The 20,971-nt window shown below is 32.1% G+C and overlaps 2 protein-coding genes and 1 long non-coding RNA gene across 3 annotated transcripts; 1 reads left to right on the top strand and 2 right to left on the bottom strand.

Annotated features, from left to right (window-relative positions):
- Positions 1-807: 807 nt before the first annotated feature.
- Positions 808-4,241, bottom strand: LOC114413643 (pectinesterase-like). Its single transcript, XM_028378144.1, has 3 exons — positions 3,280-4,241; positions 2,195-2,668; positions 808-1,417 (listed from the first exon to the last, which is right to left on the bottom strand). Exons 1-3 carry the CDS (start codon positions 4,172-4,174, stop codon positions 1,203-1,205), a joined length of 1,584 nt encoding a protein of 527 aa, XP_028233945.1. The 5' UTR covers positions 4,175-4,241; the 3' UTR covers positions 808-1,202.
- On the top strand, positions 948-2,894 carry LOC114413645. The gene is made up of 2 exons (XR_003666953.1): positions 948-1,467; positions 2,122-2,894. It is a non-coding gene; the product is annotated as an uncharacterized LOC114413645 (long non-coding RNA).
- Positions 4,242-11,928: 7,687 nt separating the features above from the next.
- LOC114413642 (aspartate--tRNA ligase, chloroplastic/mitochondrial-like) lies at positions 11,929-20,971 on the bottom strand. The gene is made up of 15 exons (XM_028378143.1): positions 20,344-20,971; positions 19,986-20,129; positions 19,637-19,746; positions 18,970-19,081; positions 18,755-18,826; positions 17,656-17,747; positions 17,276-17,396; positions 15,731-15,853; positions 15,329-15,524; positions 15,046-15,233; positions 14,880-14,951; positions 14,168-14,266; positions 13,976-14,056; positions 13,243-13,300; positions 11,929-12,276 (listed from the first exon to the last, which is right to left on the bottom strand). The coding sequence occupies exons 1-15, from the start codon at positions 20,704-20,706 to the stop codon at positions 12,110-12,112; spliced, it is 1,998 nt and encodes a 665-aa protein (XP_028233944.1). The 5' UTR covers positions 20,707-20,971; the 3' UTR covers positions 11,929-12,109.

The raw sequence follows: 20,971 nt of genomic DNA, 5'->3' as shown, positions 1-20,971 counted from the left end.
TTGTGAACATATTTAATTAGATGAGAATTTTCTAAATACACAACTGCCCAGGATAACGAAACATTAATTACACCCGTTTCTCCATCTATTAGTTATTACAATTTCAGCCTAAAAAATCTTCTACGTACCAAACCTCAACTTAATTACTTCATGAGAATATAAATTCAATTTGCTACAACATATTTGTATTTCTGCATGTTAATTTATAGTTTTCTTTTGGTGAATATATTTCCTTTTATAGTTAATTTTTTTTCTCTTTTGAAGTTATTATCATATAATTAAGTATATAGGATTTAACATTAGCACCAATCGGAAAGGATAAATGACAGTGTTTTTATGATTTTCTCCAAGTGGTTTTAGAGTTTTTTGAGTTTCAATGATGTTATATATTGTGGGTCCTATATACATGAATTGTAATTATCAATGATGTTATTTTGCGCACAACATGACTTTTTAGTGTACGTTTAGAAAGACTTTTTAATCCATTCAATCAACTGAGAGATTGAAAAAGTACGAGTGAAGAGAGATAGAAGTTATTTTATGGCTGAGAAAAAATAATTTTGAATGTTTCAGTTGCACACTTTTTAAATATATCACCGAAGTTTTGATACAATGAATTTGTATAATTTTTTGTAAAGCAATAAAAGATGTAAAGAAAATAATATGAGGGATGAATGATGATAATTGCAAGATATAAAAAAGTAAAATAATGAGTAAAATATTATATGAATAATATAAAATTATAATCGAGTAATGAATCCAGGTAGTTGACGCGCAATATAACAAATTAATTAATACAAGATGGAATAACTTGAATCAAAGACTTTTATACACTTTGGTGCCATTTTACAACAATTAATTGTTTTTTTTTTGTACAAACAATTATTTATAGCTATACATACAGGATATTCTTCATGTCACAATGAAAAAGTACAGGATATGTAATCAATTAATATTGGTATAATCCTATCTACTATCTATAATCGAATCATCGATCGGATCCAGCTATAGCTCCTTCGTTCCGTCGACAAAAGGAATGCAGACAGTGGACAAGGGAAGACGAAAGTACAGCAATTTGTGTACCCTCGAAAGCACCCAACACAAACTACATGACAATTTCATTTTCCTATATTTTATCAACAACTTGTTATCCATTTTTTGGAAATCAATTCCGCCCCACAACACAACACATCCGTTTTGTTTCATAAACCTGCATCAAAGGGTACGCCACTCCCAGGAATCCACGAGCCCCCAGCCAAGAAACTTCCAACGGTGAATTTCACAGCCTCAGTACTGGAGATCACGCGAAACCCTTCCCATTTCACCCTCCCTCCTGTGCCTGCACCTGCTCCTGTATTCCCATATTCAGCGTAATAGAGGGTGCTTAGAGCAAAGTTTCCACTCCACGGAAACCAACCTGCAGTACAAACATACATTCATACATTTTTACTCCTTCAACAACCGGAAGTACGTAGTAACAATTCCTTACACTATTACTATTATCCTATTATATTCTCTCTTAATAATATTTCTTTTTTCTGACAAAAATATTAAAGTTTTACCCACTTCTTCCATTAACGTTATGATATACTACTACTATGGTTTTTCTCTCTCTCTATTTTAATTTTAAAATTTGGGAATAAAAGCGAGTAAAAACTGTTAAGTCAAAAAGTCAAAAAACCATGTACTTAAAGTACTCATTGTAAAAATTATTAATAAGTACTACACCCCTAACACACTTGATCACTTTTCTTTCAGCATCACCCAGAAAAAGAGAAAAACATACATAAAGCCGCCTAATTAAGTGAAATAAATAAATCTCACTTTATTACTCATGCTTTTCACCCTTTTCCTTTTCCTAACACGGTACAGTGGCCAAAAAGGATTAAGTATATAAGACATGGGATGTGTGGTTGTGGACCATATCTAATAAGTAGGCCATTATCTCATGTCTCTTTCTTTTGGAAAATATCAAACTTACACCCGATTATTAAGTACGTTGTGATGAAAAGAAAATATAGGAAGTAATAAGTGATTTAGTGAAAAAGAACAGAAATTAATAAGATGAAAGAGAAAAAAGGTATAATATGTTTAACAAGCCTTTTGTTTTTCATTAAATAGTGCAGCTAGCTTATTAAAGAATAATAGATAGATAGCTATATATGTTATTAGAGTATGAAAGAATTTGGTGGACCTGCGGGGCTAATCAAGCTATCAAGGGCACTCTTCATGAAAACAGTCCTTGAGTACTTTTGCCATGGGCGACCTAGAAAGGTTCTGAAAGAGCCCTGCACTGCTTTCAAATCCCCAGCTGCAGTTATACGACAGTTATGGATGATTATCCCTGTGTTCTCGTTAGGGTCGGTTCTTCCTTGTGCCGTCACCGTGTTCAGCTGGTTGCTCATCGGTTTCCTCACATAGATGTTGCAGTTTTGAAGCACCGTCACTGCGTCACCGAAAATGAAGTCTATGGTTCCGTATATGTCACAGTCACGGTAGAATTGACGGTTGGCGTAAACGTATAAGGTGTCTTGGTAACCCTTAAAGCTGCACCGGTAGAACACCGACTGGTCGGCGCCGGAACGGACAGCCACCGCTTGGTGCTTTTGCGGTCCCGCTGTGTTCTCGAAGGTTATGTCCCGAGCGATGAACCCGTCACCATCAACCGCTGCAACAGTAATCGACGGTTTTTAACTTTCAAGACAATTGTTGAGTTGGTAGAAAAATATTATATATAGATGCAAAGGTAAAACTCTTTTATTTGTCTATATCTATCATGGAAGAGATATTTTCACCGAGTGTAAAGTGAAAAGTGAAAATATCTCGGCCACCACTTTTGTTGACGTACTTTTGAAATAAAGAAATAATATATGCTTTGGGTTTATTATATTGTTGATTCCAACGTGTTAGTTACTTTTTACTGTTTGAAAATATGAAAAGGATAGGTTATTTTATTCATCATAGGAAAATGACAAGAAGTTCTCATTATGATCGTCCGTACGTAACACTAACTTGTACAGAAATCAGTACTAGTGCATGTCCCTGTCTCAATGGGGCCAAGTGATATACATAGGGTTTAATTTTAAGAAGAGTGATTTTTTTAATATCTTTTGATCAAAATAGAAAAAACTAAACGATGGTTAGTAGATATTTCTAATATTAAAAGTCATTGACATTTAATTTTAGAATAAGGATGGAACATTTTGATTTAGGATTTGTTTATATGTAGAAATTGTGGCTAGCTAGACATGCATGAGAGTTAGTTAACAACGAACTTACCAAAAGTAGCAGAACGAAAAGTAGTGGAACCATCTTGTGCGTTAAGATTACCAGTAACAATAGTAGCACCCATTCCATCACCAACGATCATTAAGTTCTTCACTGTCCTCTTGATATCAATATTCTCTTTGTATACGCCAGCTTTGACATGCACAACAACACGCCCTTTCCCACTGAGACCAGAAGCTGCATTCACACCTTCTGAGATAGTCTTATAGTTCCCACTCCCATCCTGTGCCACGACAACATCAGCTTTTGATGCTGTTTCCTGAAGAAGCCTTCTATCTGAACGTGACAGCCAATAGGGGAAGCCATCTGAAAGCAACCTTCGCCCACCACTTTGTTTGGTCGATGGTGATGATGAGAATGATGTCAATGTCATAGCCTTGCTAATGGACAAGGAATTGCTAAGCAATTCAGAGAAGTTGCTTAGCATGGAGGGAAAGTAATTCAGGTGAGAAGGAAGGTTGAAATCAGTGAAACCATTTTGGCATGTTTGATGGTTGGCAATGGATGCACTTTGCCAAGTCAACCTATCGTTTAGATTGTTTGAGTTCATTGAGCGTTTGAGCTGATAAAGTGTGTTTTCATAGAGCTCCAAACAATCTTCCCATGCAGACTTGGCTCGCTTGTCCTTGAAATTATTCAAGTCCATGTTTGAGACGAGTTTATAAGCCTCCGTGGCTTGCTCCATGGTGACCTTAAGGGCCATATCATGGAAGGAATAAGAAGGGGAAGCATCTAGGGCTGATAATGTGTTGGTAGTTTCAATGTAATGCTTGCACACACGAGGGTAAGGGGTTTCATTGCATGACAATTGTTTGCCATGCACAAGCAAGAGAGAATAAAGAAGGCAGTATCCAACGAAACAGTAGTTGAAAAAGAGCTTGTCCATATGGAAATGATCGAAATGTTTTTTCTATTATATTGGTAAGCTTGCTAGGAAAGAAAGGATTTTCTTAGAAATGCTTGTGAATGAAAAGTGCAAGGGCAAAGGTGCTATATATAGCCTCGAACTTGGCATTGGTAGGCCATGCATTTAAACATATATGTGGGTATAAAAGCGCAAGAGGAACCCACATTAGGGTTTTACATTTCCAAATAAGTGCTTGCGTGGACATATTATATATTTGAGAGGGCATGCATGATTTTTACGTGATAATACATTGTTAGCATTAGTGCGTTACAAATTAAATTAGGGGAAAGAATCTTCAGGGATTTATTCGTTTTGAAATAATAACTTCATGGCTTTCTAGGTTTGACTTAGTTGAAGCGGCCTAGCTAAGCCACTAGTTTATTCAACTTGACGTGTGTTGCAATTTTTCTGCCACGTAAATTCTCTTTTTCTTTTGAAAAGTTCTGCCACGTATGATTTCATAAAGTGGAAGTGACAGACGCAATATAACAATTAGATAATGGTCCATGCATTATGTTGCTCTTTCTATTTCAAAATATCACTTTTAAAGACATTAGTCACCTAACTACAATAGAAAGCGCCATTAAGCTTTCACTGCCCTATTGGCTCCCACTCGTTTTGATTGTATAATATCATCCACGTATTCTCTTTTACAAATTGATGAAACTTCTTTCAAATTATGTTATGAGAATCTTGCTATAATTATGACTTTTTGAATCAAGCTTTATGAGTACCCAAAACCCAGGGTATTACTATTTCCACTGAATTTGATATAGTTCTTTAAAGTTAATCTTCAGTCACGTCTCTTTGAAATGTAGGCACACGTTAACATGTAATATATAATTTATTCGTAGATCTTTACTCAACAATTTAAGTTTTTGAATCGAAATAGATTTTTAATAACATGATATTAGAGTCTCTATAATCAATTAGTTTAAAACAATTCAATCCATCCCAGTCTTATTTTGTCTGATAAAAGTTACAGTATGCAGAAAGTAAACGTGTGAATTACGCACAATACAAACCCAAAGATTGCAGATGGTTGATTGGTTACAGACAAATATGATGTAATCTTTTGAGTCAATCTGGGACTATTTTTGGTAATGTTTTGATTGGGTATTTCTTATGCCAATGTTTATAATATATAAGTTTTTAGCTGACAAAAGAAAAAAAAACAATACAAACCCAAACGCTTTTACCTTAGATAACAGCATGTTATATGTAATAAGTATTATTTGAAATAATATCTATAAAGCTTATAATTTTAAAGCACTTAAGCTGAAAATTAAAGTTATTTGGTTAAATTTATAAATTAAGTTATCAGTCTTCCTTACCTTATTCTCAATTTATTTATTTTAATAAAATTTACAGTAAAACTTATTCAAATAAGTTTGTTTCAATATCTCTTAATAAATCACAACAATTCCTATCAATGTTTTAGTATCTATCTGTTTTTGGGTTATTATTGTCATAGATCTACTTTATCTTCCATCTCACCTTCACTTTATTTTTTTATTTTTTTTATTTTTCATTATATCATTTATTACATTTATCACTTTTTTCTCTCTTTTTTATTACTCTTTTTTTTTATATATATTTCTCTTTTTTCTCTTTTTTTTTTACTCATATTATTGTTTTGTAGAATTTATCGTGCAACTTTTGCGAAAGGAGAACATTTTTTTTCTTTAAAACAATGAATGATTTGTCAACCAATCAGACTTTTGGAATGTAATCTTAATTTATTCAGACGTACTTTAAATCAGTTATGTGTCTTCAGACTTTGCACAAAGTAGAAGGGGACCAGGGCTTGATGGAATATGTTTAATTAAAATTATGTAATTAAAATCATGTTTCTTCACCTCCGTTTAATAACTTGAGCTTTTGTCACATCATCAGTGTTGTATCCAACAATATTAAGTGATCTATTATCAGTGTTAATATTATTATATATTCTAATTAGCAAATAAAATTAAGGGAAAAAACGTCATGAAGTCTTGGACAAAGATGCGTTTCCACTCCTAGTTAATAGATTTACATACCGATCGATGGAGAAAAGGGAAATACAATTTGAGAAGAAAAATAATAATAAATATCATAAAGCAGAAAATATATTAATAAATTTATATAATTTTTTGTACAATAAAGAGAAATTAATAAAATGATTTGTGTGATAGAAAAATAAATAAATGACATTATTTTAGTAAATATTATAAAAAAAATATTAATATGAATAATATAACCCAATAAAAATTAAAATACATATACAAAGTGATTGTAAAAAGTAAAGGAAAATATTTGATAAGTACTTCATATGTTATGTTACACCTGGTGAAAAAGAAAAATATAAACATAATAAAAATATTTATGAAATCATAGAAAATAAAAGAAAAATAAGAGATGTTAATAAGATATTTAAAATGAAAAAATATTCATGTATCATTATTAAAAAAGTAAAACACAAAATAATTATGAGGATTAAAGTGTGAAAAGTTAGGTAATTAATTACCCAATCCATAGATCTAGAAAGCTAGTATAGGGTGGTAGCGAGATCGTGAACTCATTAATTATCTGCAGAAGATGTAGCATCCTTTCGTAACACAACCATGTAGGTAGTTTTCCTAACACACGAAATTACTCGTGAAGCTTTGGAGTTTGATTGTGATAGTGTATTCATCTAAACCAGAACCAGTAGTAGTAATTAATTAGGTGACCGTCACACACAGTGCTCTCTCTCCCCCTTACCCCAACAAGCAAATGTTACAAGAGATATGGTTGTTGCTCAGTTGTCTACATTTTCATGTATACGTACTGTAACCATTCTGTGACACCACGTGGCCCCCAAGTGCTCCTTCTTATCTACCTTTTGTTTAAGAAAATAAAAAAAGTATAGAGAATATGCGTTGCACACGTGTCAAGCCACTGGCCTCAATTTCTTTATATTCATAATTTCATATATCCTTATACATATGCGGATAATTTCTGTTTTGCTTCTGCGTCGTTTTCATTAATTGATAATTAGTTCATAATAATGAAAATCATAATATAGTCCTTGTCATAATCTCTTTCATTAGGACAAAGACTACTCCAACCACCAAGGCATGCAAAGGCATAATGAAAAGTTGTGAACCATTATAGCAGACTTGCCCGTCAACTAATTTAGGAGTAACCTTGGCCACAAGCTTTATTTGTACAATTTATTTAAATCAACTTTCATTATCTATTTTTAAAATTGGGTAAAATATATTTTTCATTTCCAAATATTTGGTTTTATACTCTCTTTTTTATTCCGTAGTTTTTTTTTTGTCACTATTATTCTAAAATATGCCATATTTAATCTAATTAAGTTAATAACTCTATTAATTTATTATTAACGTAACTAGCAAAATTAGATGTTAGTACTATATAATGAATATTTGAGGTAATATGCCACTTCCATATCAATCACATGACATGCATGTAATTGATATGTGACAATTATTACATGCGTCATTTTAAGAATATTTTGTATTCATGAAAAATTTTCAAGTTTAATTTTGATTTTTATAAAATTTAAAGTTTTGATTTTATTTCTCTTAAATTCAAAGCTTGATTTTAATCCTCAAAAAAAATTATTCTTCAATTAATTTTTATCTTAATTTAATCATTTTAAAGTCTCTAACATCTTCTTCATTCACTTTCACATTCATCTCGCAAACATATATAATTAGATAGTATTGTTTAAACTATAATTGTTAAACCGTGGTTCAACCATAGTTAAATTATTAAATCTTAAATCATTGCTTTCACTGATTCAATAAATAATCTAATTTTAAAAACCTCATCTCAATTATTATTAGAAATTACAGGAAAAGGTAAAAGTAGAATAGCGTAGGCTTCTCTAAACAAAAAAATGACGACTCAAATCCAAATCGAGTATTAAAACATCCAATATATATTCCCTTACATCCTTCGGTAACTAACCAACTTGCGACGCTTGATTTCAAATTTGTTTAGTGGTAGAGTTATGTAGAAGTTGTTGAGTTAAAGTGTCTAAACTTTGTAGAAGTTGTTGAATTTTATGTAGACTAAAAGCAAATTTTTAATTTTATAGACTAAAATCACTTTGAATTTTATGGGGATTAAAATGTAACTCGTATGCACTAAATTAACAGAGTTAATGATTTTTACTACAATAATCATTTAAGACAATCTATGTGAAGTTACCTTTTATCTTCTATATAGTATTCTTAAGCTATGTTATTAAATGGATTCTACTCTGATGTAATGGGGAATCTAATTAAAAATTCTGGTGGCTATCAGATTTCATACCATATGGGTATAACATCTTCCAAACAATTGCAGGAATATTGAAAACTTTACATTTCATCTATTTATTAGGATTTATGCAGATGTTCTTCTGCATCGGGTAAGGTTTCAATTTATCTTTCTTCTATATATTAGCGTACCTAACATAGTTTGGAAATAATTTCAGAGTAATTTGATAGTAAAAAAAATTATAAGATTAATTTGATAATAAAAAAAGAAAAAAGGAGAAAAAAATCATAATTTTGATTCCATCCGCTACGGTAAAAAGAAATAAAATAATAACTTCATCCCATCTAAAATTCCTAAGGAACATCAGAGCAAACCTTCCACATACATGAACAGTTCTCCTTGCACTAGCCGACACGGTATGCACTTTTATAAATTGGAAAAAAGAATTTCTTAATACTATATATTATCAACCATTCATTTTTATATGTCACGTTATTTAATGGATTTATTCTAATGAAACCCGTCAAATCAAATAATTGCCGCTATCCTGGAGTAAGCAAAGTTTATACTAAACAACAATCTTTTAAATTATTTATCAAGAAAAGTAGCAACACAAGGTTCAAATGAATTGAAGAAGGAAAGCGCGATTATGACTTGCTAACAAAACCTCTGCATTTGACCTTATTTTCTAGGTTATCGTATTTTTATAATGCGTTACGCATAACCCTTCATTTGTTGATGTCTGCCCTCTCTGTTTCTATAATTTTGGCATAGCTCGTGTAGTATTTTTTTTATGAACTTAATAATGATTCAATCTCTACTTTACAAGGGAATAGGGAACTTTATAGGCCATACAGATCGAGGCTTCAATATTCCTAAAGCAGACTATATTGCACAGCAGTTTTATGGTGTGTATTTGTTGGACTTAATCAAATGATGATCCAAAATGAAAAACCATCATGCTGGTGGCGCAGCAAAATTCCAAATTCATTAGAGCTTAATAATTACTTCTAGTGGAGAGGAGGGACACATTGAAAATTGTGGCCATTCTATGTAGACCTAATTTATATATGTTGACATAAAAAATTTCATCCTTTTTTTGGTATCTACCTCTAAGGATTAAAGTTATTCCCTTTTCCTTCAGATCTGAAGGAGCTTTAGACTTTTTACCCTTTATTTGTTTGAGGGTAAATAAAGAAGAGGTAAGAAAGCAATATTTGAGATGAGAATAAGATGGAATGAAGTTTTATAATAGGTCTAATTTAAGAGGGGAATAAAAGAGAAAGAAATCGCCCCCCAAAAGTTTCATGAAATTGAGGGGAAATGTGTTGTATTGGATTTTTTATTTTACTTTTTAAAAAATAAAATTTTATAATATAAAAGTAATAAATAAATTTATATTAAGAATAAATAATTTAATAAAAATAAACCTTTTTAGTTAAATTTATTTTTCTAGTTAATAAAAAAAAGTTTTTTATACAATTTATTTATTTTATTTCATCTACTTTTCCACTCATCTAAATAAATGAAGAATTTTCTTTTTTATTTCTATTTATTCAAACAAATGTATTTTAATTTTATTTCTTTCCTTTATATTTTTTTAGAGACTGTCAGACATAATCCATGAAAATCCACTCACCAATAGAATCCGATGACTATTTAAATAAGCAAAATAGCACATATTATAAGCAATGCTACATTTGTTTGAGGGGGCATGCTCAAGAAGAAAAATACTAATACTTATGTTATGTATGTAAGAAGACATAGAAATGAGTTTGTGTCTTTGTGAGGGGCCAAGGAAGCGCCTTCTTATTTGAATAGAATTATAATAAATATTAATATATCAAAAATAAATTTTTGGTCTATTTATAATTTATTAAAAAAATTAATCAAACCATGACTTTTTCATGAAAGATCGTCTAACTCACCTCTCATTATAGATAGATATCCAACTCAAATTTAAAATATAATATATTTTATTTTTCAAAAAAATATTTTTACAAAATAAAATTTAATATTTATGTATTTGATATTGTTGCAAGTTGCATCCAAATACCATTGACTTCGAGAGTCATTCCTTAAAGACCAATGATAAATGATATTTCAATCTAACTAATTCATTAAATATGATTATTACAATTGGATAAATTAGTTAGATTTATGATTAGATAATCAGTAGATAAACAGATTGAATGACCACCCTACCCCCAGAATGAAAATCGTGTTACAAATAAAATAAAATATAAAAAGTGTTGCAACTGATGATAAAATGAAAATTCGAGCCCAGCAAATAACAAAATGTGGGTCAGGGCTTGGCATGCATTTGGTTCCGCATCGATTACCAACATTTTATACTAGTATTTAATTTCTGCTTCAAAAAAAAAATAGTATTAAATTTCACGTCAAAAATGCGTAAGCCTCTTTCTATTGCTTCAAAGGATGTGCGTCATCGTCTTGTGGTATGAGACGAGAAACGTGTCTCTTAAGTTATTATCCATATTCCATAGACTTAAGTTTGTTTGTTTTTGTTATTTTTAAAAACAAATAGTTTTTAATTTTGAAACTTTTATACATATTTGGATATGGATAAACATTGGAACAATATTTTCAAATGTGACTCTAGTGGAAGCAATTAGCTTTTGTGTTGGGTAAAAAAAATTAATTATATTATAAATTGATTTTAAGATAAAAATTAAATTTCCAAATATAAATTACTTAATTTCAGGTAAGCTCTTTTCTCTGTCAAATCTTATTATCACACGTAAGAATTCATTGTGAGGTTGACTTTGATCTTTCTTTTAAAAATTGGAGTGCTAAACTATACTAGCTGCAAGTTTACAACTTCTAGCTGTAACTTAATCCGTAAAATTTGAAATAAAAGTAGTGCTTAACATGCAAATAAAATGAAATAGAACAGTATGTTATGCTTCAGATTTGCTTGATTCCACCGTTTTATCAGAGCCAAAATATATCACATTATCAATCGTGTGTCTCAATTTGTTATATTTTTAAAATGTATTCAATATAAATAAAACTCGTATATCAATGTACCAAAATTTATAAAAAAAATGTTATACAATATATTTTTATCTGGAAGAAATATGAAAAGTAGTCTCTACATAAAAAAAATTATATTTATGGTTCTTACATGAAAAATTGTTTACAAATTAGTTCCTATCATTTATTAAAATTTCTTCTTTTTCAAGCAGGGACAAAAACGAAAACCAATATGTAATTACAAGAACCAGAATATAAACTATTTTACCAAATGGCAAGAATCAATTTGTAAATGCTTTTCCATGTAGAAACTGCTCAAAATAGGGATCAAATTTTCAATTTTCAATTTAACCATAAAAGTATATCCATCTATTATTAATATAGTGGAGAAATAATAAGTGCATGTTTGGATACCTTATTGGAATCGATTCTGGCCCCCAAAATCGTGCTATAGTATAGATAGTTTAGGCTATACAGTCATCTAGACAGCAACTACATCCAATTGTGATTCATATTATCCATTTCTATAAATTTGTTTGGCTCAAAAATGTGATTAGCATAAGTAGGTTTACACATTGAATTAATTAAAACTCCTCTTCCTTGATATACATAAATTATTCCTTAGAACAATACAAAAATGGGTGTGGAGTGTTGAGTATGTATCTATGTTGTAATTGACAGATCTTTCAGCTGCTGGGGATCCACCTCAGATGGTGATCTCGTGAGGGCACACTGTGCAGTGGTTGTTTTTGGAAAAGCAATGACATCTCTGATGGAATTAGCCCCCGCCAACAGCATAACCAATCTGTCCAACCCATAAGCTATGCCTCCTACATTTCATATACGAGAATTATCAATAAAATCTACAATTATTGATCTTATTGAGAAGCAATAGGTGCCCCTGAAACAATTATTCAAATAGTGCGTTTAAAAAATCACACTGATCCACTTTTAACCACATAACCCTCCAATATGTAAAACTGTAATTATGCAAGTGGAACCAAAAATGTAGCAATGATGGCTCATATAAAGATTCTTGACACCCTCCTTACAACTTTCTCTGTGTGCCAACAACTGAACCCCCTTTTTATCCAAATCCTTCGCAATTTCTTAAGATTGTTCAACCATCATTTTCCCAACACAATTTATAATCTTAAGGCACACCTAAACTAAGACAACAGAAGTTACTGAAGACACGGTTTTTAAAATTGCTTGCAACTCTGTCCATCCTTGACTGAAAATCAGCTAATACCCTGTTTGTTGTACAATCAAATCATGTTTGGGGCCATGAAAAATTATTTGTTTATTAACATGGTTATTTGGTTAAAATTTGGGTTTACAAAATAATTTGTGGTGAGAAGTGAAAAACTTGTTTATTTTAGTATAATTGATTCTAAATGAGAGATATATAGTTTTTTTTTTAAATAAAAAATCTATATACTTCAAAAGCAAATAAGTGATTCTGCTTTGCCATCCAAACAATAGATTCTTCTGAACTCGCTTTTAAAATCATTCCCCAAGAAGAACCAAATTTTTAAAAGTCAATTCTTTTGAGATCAACTCTACCAAATCTGAACCAGACCCTAGCAGAGTTGCATTTCATGAACCACCCATGCATATATGTTTCACAGCTATTGTTAACCATTATTTTAAAAACACTAGAGGAAAATTGTCTTTTCATAGATGGATGGTTGGACAATGGACACAGACCAATGATGTTAACCAGGATAGTTTCTCAAAGGAAAAAAGAGGATTTGAGCTATAAACTATTTTAGAACGTGTACAAATCTGCATACCATGTGGTGGAGCCCCCATGTCAAGCGCTTCAAGAAGATAACCAAACTTTGCTTCAGCCTGAAAGAAATTACAATGCATAATTCATGTTGAAAGTGCTAAAATAGTAAAATGTCTTCTATGATACTAAATATATAAGCGTTCAGCCTATTTCAAGGATGGAAGAACTGATAAATATCAAATGTGTCACAGATCATCCAAGAAGCAGAAGTCAAAACTGCATTTTGCATAAAGATACTTGTTACAAAATAAAATATGGAGTTGTATACAAGGAAATTCATTGCATCAGTGCAAGTCCATACAGAAGCTTTCAAACTAAATCAACAGATCTCAAAAAAAAAAAAAAAAACATTCTATTCAGTTTTTCTTTCTGTTAAGATCTGTACCATTTTGAAAGCATTTTGTAAAATTTCAATAGGCTCGTATTTTTCCTACTCTTTAGCCATTCAGTTTTATTTCCATTAAGATCTGTACCCATTTTAATTATCAGGATGGTAACTAAAATAGTAAGAGTAGTTAGATTTATCGTCCATTCATTCAGAAATATAGTGGACAGTGTGAACCCAGAAAAAGTAATGGGACACAGGAAAACAATAACCATACATAATTCTAGTTTAAATTTGTCTGGCAACATTGAAGCATTTTATAAATATAGAAAGATGCAAAATAAATGAAAAGATAACTATGAACAGGAATGGTGTCATAGTCATTATTTCAGATTAATGGTCCACACACCTGCTCCATTGAGATGCCAACAATCTCTAAAACCTTTTGTTGTATATCACGTTTATAAATTCTCAGACTTCCCCCACCAATCTGACAAAAAATAGGCACAAATTAAAACTGTTATTAATACAGATATCAGTGATCAAATCATCAAGTCTCACAGCTTACAGAGATAGGAAAGTAATCAGAAATGACACTTACCTCCACCCCATTGTAAACCATGTCATAAGCCAACGCACGAGCAGATGCAAGGTCATTCATGTCTTCAGGATTTGGTGCAGTGAAAGGATGATGAAGAGCCTGAATTAGGCCATAATTCAGAATAATGGAAAGAATAATAACAAAGATAACCATAAATGATTTATTATACCCAAAAAATTTACTAGGACCTCTTATTCCCTCAAGATAAAAAAAATCAAGCACTAACCACAGGCCATCAAGTTCAATTTAGAGGAGATTTAGAGAAAGATAGAACAAAATATTTTAAAGAGAATTTACAGCAAGAATGCTTCATCATTCAAGAGAAATGTAGTACATATGTTCTACATCATTCATACATATAGACTGGTTGATAGACTTAGTGGAGATTATTTCCTAGGCTAATATTAATTGACTACAACTTCCTAAACACTAATACCCATGAGTACTGATTGCATTTTATCATGTGATACATGAACGTACTATTTCCTAAGTGCATTAACTAATATTTCCAAAACTTCCCAAACAAAGGAACTGAATAATATTCAAGGCTTGACGAAAGGAAAATTGTCAATTCACACATTGACATAAATTTAAAGAAAGAAGAGAGAAACAGCAAAGATAACTGTTAACGACAAAGAACGGTCATACAATTCCAAAACAAGACATTTATTATATTGAGAAATATACTGTAAGGTTTAAAAGCAGAACAGACCTCAAGCCTCTGCTCTGGATCATTCCACTCAAACATCGGAAAATCAGTTATCCACAAAATTGAATGCCTGCCCTAAAACTCAAAGAAAATAACCAAATAATATTAGAAAAAGAAATAGTTGAGAAAGAGGAACATTTTTTCTCTACAAAACCAATCACCAACTTACAAGGTCAATTAAACCTAGATCATGGGCTACATAAACTCTAAGACGGTCTAAAGTTTTATTTACAGACGCATGATGACCCACTGCAAATAGAATCAGATCACTTGGTCCTGAAGAGCATCGCCTTAACAAATTCCCTCTAGTTGTAGGATCCATACTTGATACTAAAGCAGAAATTCCTTCAATATTCCCTAAAATCAAAGGTTTATGCAATAGACAATGGAATATAATAAATATCTCCCAATATCACAAAACACATATTATTAATAGCAAATTCATCCTTTACCATCATCCAAGACCTTGAGAAAAGGCAAACCCTTTGCACCAGATTTGAGTGCTTCATTGTAAATATCACCTTTCTTAAGAGCTGAGTTTGAGTATTTTTTTGTACCAGAAGGTACACATAACACTTTGATAACTCCCCCACTCTCCAAGGAATCAGAGAAAACCTTGAAGGAAGACCCTGAGAAAATGTCAGATACCTGCAGCACCGGAAAAATTATATTACAGCAAGATTCCTTAAGAAGCAAATATAGGTAGCTACAACAATACAAGACAACAGCAAGGTATATCAATTATCAAATCAAAGAGAATACGAACACAAAAGACAGGATCATGAAAAAAAAACAACTGCCATACACAAGAAAATACAAAAGTGCTATGGAGGAGGTGAAAGAAAGATCATTACATCTTTTAACTCAAGATCAAATCTGGTATCTGGCCGGTCTGAACCATATCTACTCATTGCTTCAGCATATGTAAGCCTGGGGAAAGGGTTAGGTAACTCCACACCTTTAATTTCAAGAAAAACCTGCAACAAATGCACCCTACTTACACTAACACACTGATTGGAAAATGAAAGAAAATGGGGAGAAAGAAAATGAAGAGAAGAGAAAGTAAAGAAATTTGTAATGTTGTTTGGTTTGGAAGAAAAAATGGAGAAAGAATGGTAATTTCTTTATTGTTGTTTCTTTGAAGAGAAATAAGAGAAAAAAACCATAATTTGGCCAATGAACATCTGTGCCAATTTTCCTGCAACTTTAGTACTGCTGGTCAAAAAATTCAGAAAAATCAATTATGCAATTTAAAAATTGATCATACACTGACCATAATTACCATTAAACTAAGAAAAAACGATATAACTGTTAATGTAATCAAATTTTGAATGTAAAGGACTTCCAGTTGCATTGGGTACACCAAAAAAGGGTTATTATGATGTTAAATAATAAATTATGAATGTCAATCAAAGATTTGAGCTTAAGTGAGTCATGTTTCATCACTTGAAGTTCATTTGGGTCATACAGCACATCATCATGTACTCAAAGATGATGATTTTATTTGGTATTTGGTGTTCAAGTTACTGCACAGGGCTTGATTTAAGACAAGACAAAAAGGGGCAAATTTAGGAACATTCCTATATTCACAGCTTCCAAAGAGTTTTCTTTGGTATGGAGAAGAAAAGTTAGGAGGTGGGACTCGCCCTAAGATTTTCTTTTCCTTCACTTTTCTATGATAAACCAAATAAGAGAAAATGAGCATTTCTAACAATTTTTTGTCCTCATTGCTTTCTTGTTTTCTTCTAAACCAAACAATGTGTAAGTAATAAGCATATATTTTAATATAGGAGATGAACAACTTTAAAATAGACAAAATATATTTGCCCCTCAAACAATTTGCCAATTGGCACACTCTTCCATGAAATCATCCTCAATCACTCACAAATTAGCAATACAATCCAATTATTATAGCCATATTTATGTAAAACCACATACATAAAAGATTTGTATCCAAAAATTTTGGCTTACTATCACAAAATTTAAGTTGGAGAAATTAAAGAAGCTCTTCCTAAGAGGATGGATAATGATAAAGTAGTTAGTTTTGATAATGTTCCAGTTGAATTTTGAAAATATATAGAAGAAAAAGGTATCATTTAGCTCATAAAGCTATTTAATGAGATTTTTAGATCTAAGAACAAGGTGTTTTCCACTAAATTTTGTCTTTAGTTGTCCTGCATTCTCAGTTGACATTTATACATGCTTCTAAATCTTCAATGATGACATTTGACACTTCAAATCACAAAAGGAAATAACCTTCTATTTATACCTAATTCCTTTGTTCAAAATTTCCACCTCAAGTCCCGATATGCTTTTATTACTCCCAAGTTTTGAAATAATCAATTATATGCATTTTATAAGCTGTTAGAGAGGTCTGATTACAAATATTATAGACTAACCTTTCTAATCAATTCTTCATTAAGCATCAACATATCCTCATAAGGAGTAAAGGCCATTTCCATATCTAGCTGGGTGAACTCAGGTTGTCTATCAGCTCGTAAATCTTCATCACGAAAACATCTGGCAAAAAGTAAATTGCAATTTATCCAAAAAGAAAAGCCCCTTCCATCATAATTGTTTCAATTTTAAGTTTGGTATAGATTACAGAAACAAGCATTCTATATTCTTAGTTTATGAAAGTCACTTAAAATGCATATTAGTATAGGGAAAAAAACTTAAAAGAGAAAAAGGAAAAAGCACTACATGGGGGACAATAACATATTCTCACAAAAGAATCCAAGCTACAAATAAAGACTCGGACATAAGACAAAAATTTTACCTTGCAATCTGATAGTATTTATCAAAACCAGCTACCATTAGCATTTGCTTAAATAGCTGAGGACTTTGTGGCAAGGCATAGAATGTTCCTGGCTTCATAATTCATGTGATAGTGAATCAATAAAACAATATCAATTAAGTAGCTCACAAAAAATAGATAAAAAAGACTTCTACTGCCTTTCGTTGTACTCTTAGCAATGCTCTGCTCATCAAAAACGTTATCCATTAAAATAAAAATCAAAACACAGACAAATAGTCAATGCAGCTACGGTTCTTACTTGTGGGAACTGTACTGTGTGTTCCAATCATGTTTTGCACTACCAAAACATAAGAGACTTAATTGCAAAGTATGAGTATAGATAAAGGTATGAGATATGACATTTTTGAAAAAAAATTAATGTATGGGTCTGTTAATATAAATTTTTAAAAGAGTATACACACACGAAGAGAGAGAATTTTATTTAATAAAACTATATGAAAAATGTTTATCAGAAATTATAAAGGGTTAGGAATTCTTCGAAGTGAGTGTTTGCCTGTTTTGTTTAGCATTCAGACAGCAAACAACACAGAGCAAAGCCAGCAAGAGCACATCATCACATTCCTATGATGCATCATCTCTTGGCAAACAGGAAGGAAATTTGCACTCATGGAGTCACTGTCAAATGTTGCCGCCGCCCGCCAGCAATGTTTCTACCATCACATGTGAGTATGAGAGAAGAGATAAACTGGTTGTGAAATTTGCGACTAGGATAAACTTATGAGGGAAGAATTTGGTCCTATAAAAGCTAAAACGAAATTTCCCCACTGTGCTGACACTTGACAGTACCAATATTTTTAAGGTATGTTATTCTGACTTCTTTACTCTAGTGAAATAGGAACCCATATTAAACCAAGAAAAATAAAAGACTAACCAAATTTTTTAGAGAAATTGTACAAACTGGACACCCTTATTACTGACAAAGAGAAACCCAACTCATTTAAAATATTATATATATAAATCAATGGTTTGAAATATATTGGATAAATTTCATGATCATAATCTTGAGCAACAAAAGCTGCAAATTAATAATCTCATGCAAGAGGTGAAAAGATCTAAATACCTGGATTCTTGATGGAACTAAATAATCCCGGGCACCTTCTGGTGTGGATCTTGACAGAATTGGAGTTTCAATCTATCTTATGACCAAAAAAGGTAAGATCAACACAGTATATCAAAAACCAAACCCCAAAGTGAGAAATAACAGTGGAAGGCAAGCAACACAATTACTTAATGAAAAGAGAACATAACTTAAGTGATGAACTCACAGGATAGTACCTCAACAAAACCATGAACGTCTTCTAGATATCTTCGAATGAGTTTAACCACTTTATGCCGCAGCAATATGTTGAAATTCATTTGTTGCCGCCTCAGATCAAGACATCGATACCTGCAAAAAAGCAATTATAAGCAATAGATCTCTTATAAATGTACATGAAACAATTAAGAATAGGCATTATGAAAGAAAATTTGATAGGTCAACCACAAAACAAAAGCAAAAGATAAGTCAAACAAGTGATTACTAAATAAATGACTTTATAACATTCAAATACAGACCACAAAATTAATAGGAAAAAACCATGAAAACCTAAGACAAGATAAAAGTAAATGCACCAACCATGTGAAATTAAAGAACAGAAGCTACGTTCGCATCAGAATTTTTTTGTGTGTGTGAACCAAGGTATCCCTCGGTCGAAAGCCAAGGACTAATCTCCCAAGGTATCCATGTAAGGGGTTGACCTCTCCCAACAAATGTTTTCCCATACGCATGAGCTAGGGATCAAACCCATGACCACATGCTTAAGGGAAAAGGTTATCTACCAACCATTGACAAGTGACATAATAAGATTTTGACCTCATAATGACTATCTTCTACAAGAAACCAACCAACATAAATAATTACAAATAAGCAATTATGAGTATCATGTAACTTCACGGCTAGTACCTCAAACGGATTTCCTCTTTAAGAGAGTCTTTTGCATCATCTGCTGTAGTAACCAAGAATGGCAACTTTGAATTTACAGAGTTTAGCAATTGAACTCTATTTGCAGCAACCTGCCACACATATATATACAAAAAATTTGGTTGATATCAATAAAAAAAAAACAGATCTTCAGAGTCCAGACGCCAATTGCTTTAGTACAAAGCACATTTCTTCACAGAATAACAAGGAAGGAACATGGGGAAGTATTGGAGAAAATAAAACTTTCATTAAATAAAATAAAACCTTCGGGCAACCAAATTGTTATCAATTCAATAGAAAAATGAAATTCACCCTTACAAATGATATATACCTCGATGAAGCCTGTTTGCATCTTCTTGTTGATCGACTCATCTGGCCTAGACCTGACAACACCCTCAATGGCAACCACGTACTCAAGTCTCAGATCATTGATAGCAGAATGGGCATCTGGAAATTCATTAGGAAGGGTTGTAACCTGAAATTCAAGCTTAATTAGAATACACAGCAAATACAGTTACAAACAACAGTAACAGTAAAGTAGTAAATGCATAACAGAAAACTACAAAAGAAGCATTGGCAATACAAAAACTTTTTATGAAATGGACGAGGCTAAGTAAACGTTCAGGCGCCAATAAAATCTTATAGGAGAACTGGATTAAGAAAACCAACCATTTAAAACATGCAAATACCTGAACAATGCCAGTGTGGTCTCTGAGATTAAGAAATGTGAGCCCACCATGGACCCTGTGAAGGGCAACCCACCCACAAAGCTGGACACTTTTTCCCACATCATTTGAAGACAATTCGCCACAAAATGCAGTCCTGTTGACCCACTCAAGGGGTTCACTGAGGGGCAAAGGTGGTTTAGCACTGGAAGTGAGTGTTTCAGAAGCACAAGCAGAAGGAGGTGGTTGTGTTGAAGCAGAAGCGGAATACACGGTTCTGGTTCTGGAAAGTGACAATGGAATGGTGTTGGAAACTCTGCGCAGAAACACCAGAGATGGCCTCGTGCGGAAGGCCATCAAAGGCAAAGCTTTAAGGAACAAAGACATGGTTTTTTGAGAAAATGGATACCCAGTAACGAAATATCCTTAAAACCCCTTGAGTATTCAGAACCCAAACAAAATTAAAAATGATGAATCCGCGAAAAGTATTCAAATTTGCTGAAGATTGGCGCTAAGAGGAATACTTGCACCTAGTGAAGAATACTGAATGGGAAAAATAGAATAATTGTAGAGCAACCATTGACCAGAAGAAAGATGAAGAACAGTGGAACGCAGTAAAAGTGCAAGGAGGAGCACCGTGGCGTGGGAAGGA

Source organism: Glycine soja, chromosome 5 (assembly GCF_004193775.1).
Source record: "Glycine soja cultivar W05 chromosome 5, ASM419377v2, whole genome shotgun sequence".
NCBI lineage: Eukaryota > Viridiplantae > Streptophyta > Magnoliopsida > Fabales > Fabaceae > Glycine > Glycine soja.
Note: the sequence above shows the minus strand (reverse complement) of the source record. Positions and strands in the feature narration are given on the sequence as shown.

What these genes read in the sequence shown, in the direction of transcription:
- LOC114413642 (XM_028378143.1), bottom strand. Translation starts at nt 20,706, where the DNA reads ATGTCTTTGTTCCTTAAAGCTTTGCCTTTGATGGCCTTCCGCACGAGG. An exon ending in TCTCAAGGTCTTGGATGATG is followed by an intron (nt 15,234 to 15,328) that starts GTAAAGGATGAA and finishes CTTTGATTTTAG; the next exon opens with GGAATATTGAAGGAATTTCT. An exon ending in CATGGGGGCTCCACCACATG is followed by an intron (nt 12,277 to 13,242) that starts GTATGCAGATTT and finishes TATGAAATGTAG; the next exon opens with GAGGCATAGCTTATGGGTTG.
- LOC114413643 (XM_028378144.1), bottom strand. Translation starts at nt 4,174, where the DNA reads ATGGACAAGCTCTTTTTCAACTACTGTTTCGTTGGATACTGCCTTCTT. An exon ending in TTTTCGTTCTGCTACTTTTG is followed by an intron (nt 2,669 to 3,279) that starts GTAAGTTCGTTG and finishes TTACTGTTGCAG; the next exon opens with CGGTTGATGGTGACGGGTTC. An exon ending in TAGCTTGATTAGCCCCGCAG is followed by an intron (nt 1,418 to 2,194) that starts GTCCACCAAATT and finishes TTTGTACTGCAG; the next exon opens with GTTGGTTTCCGTGGAGTGGA.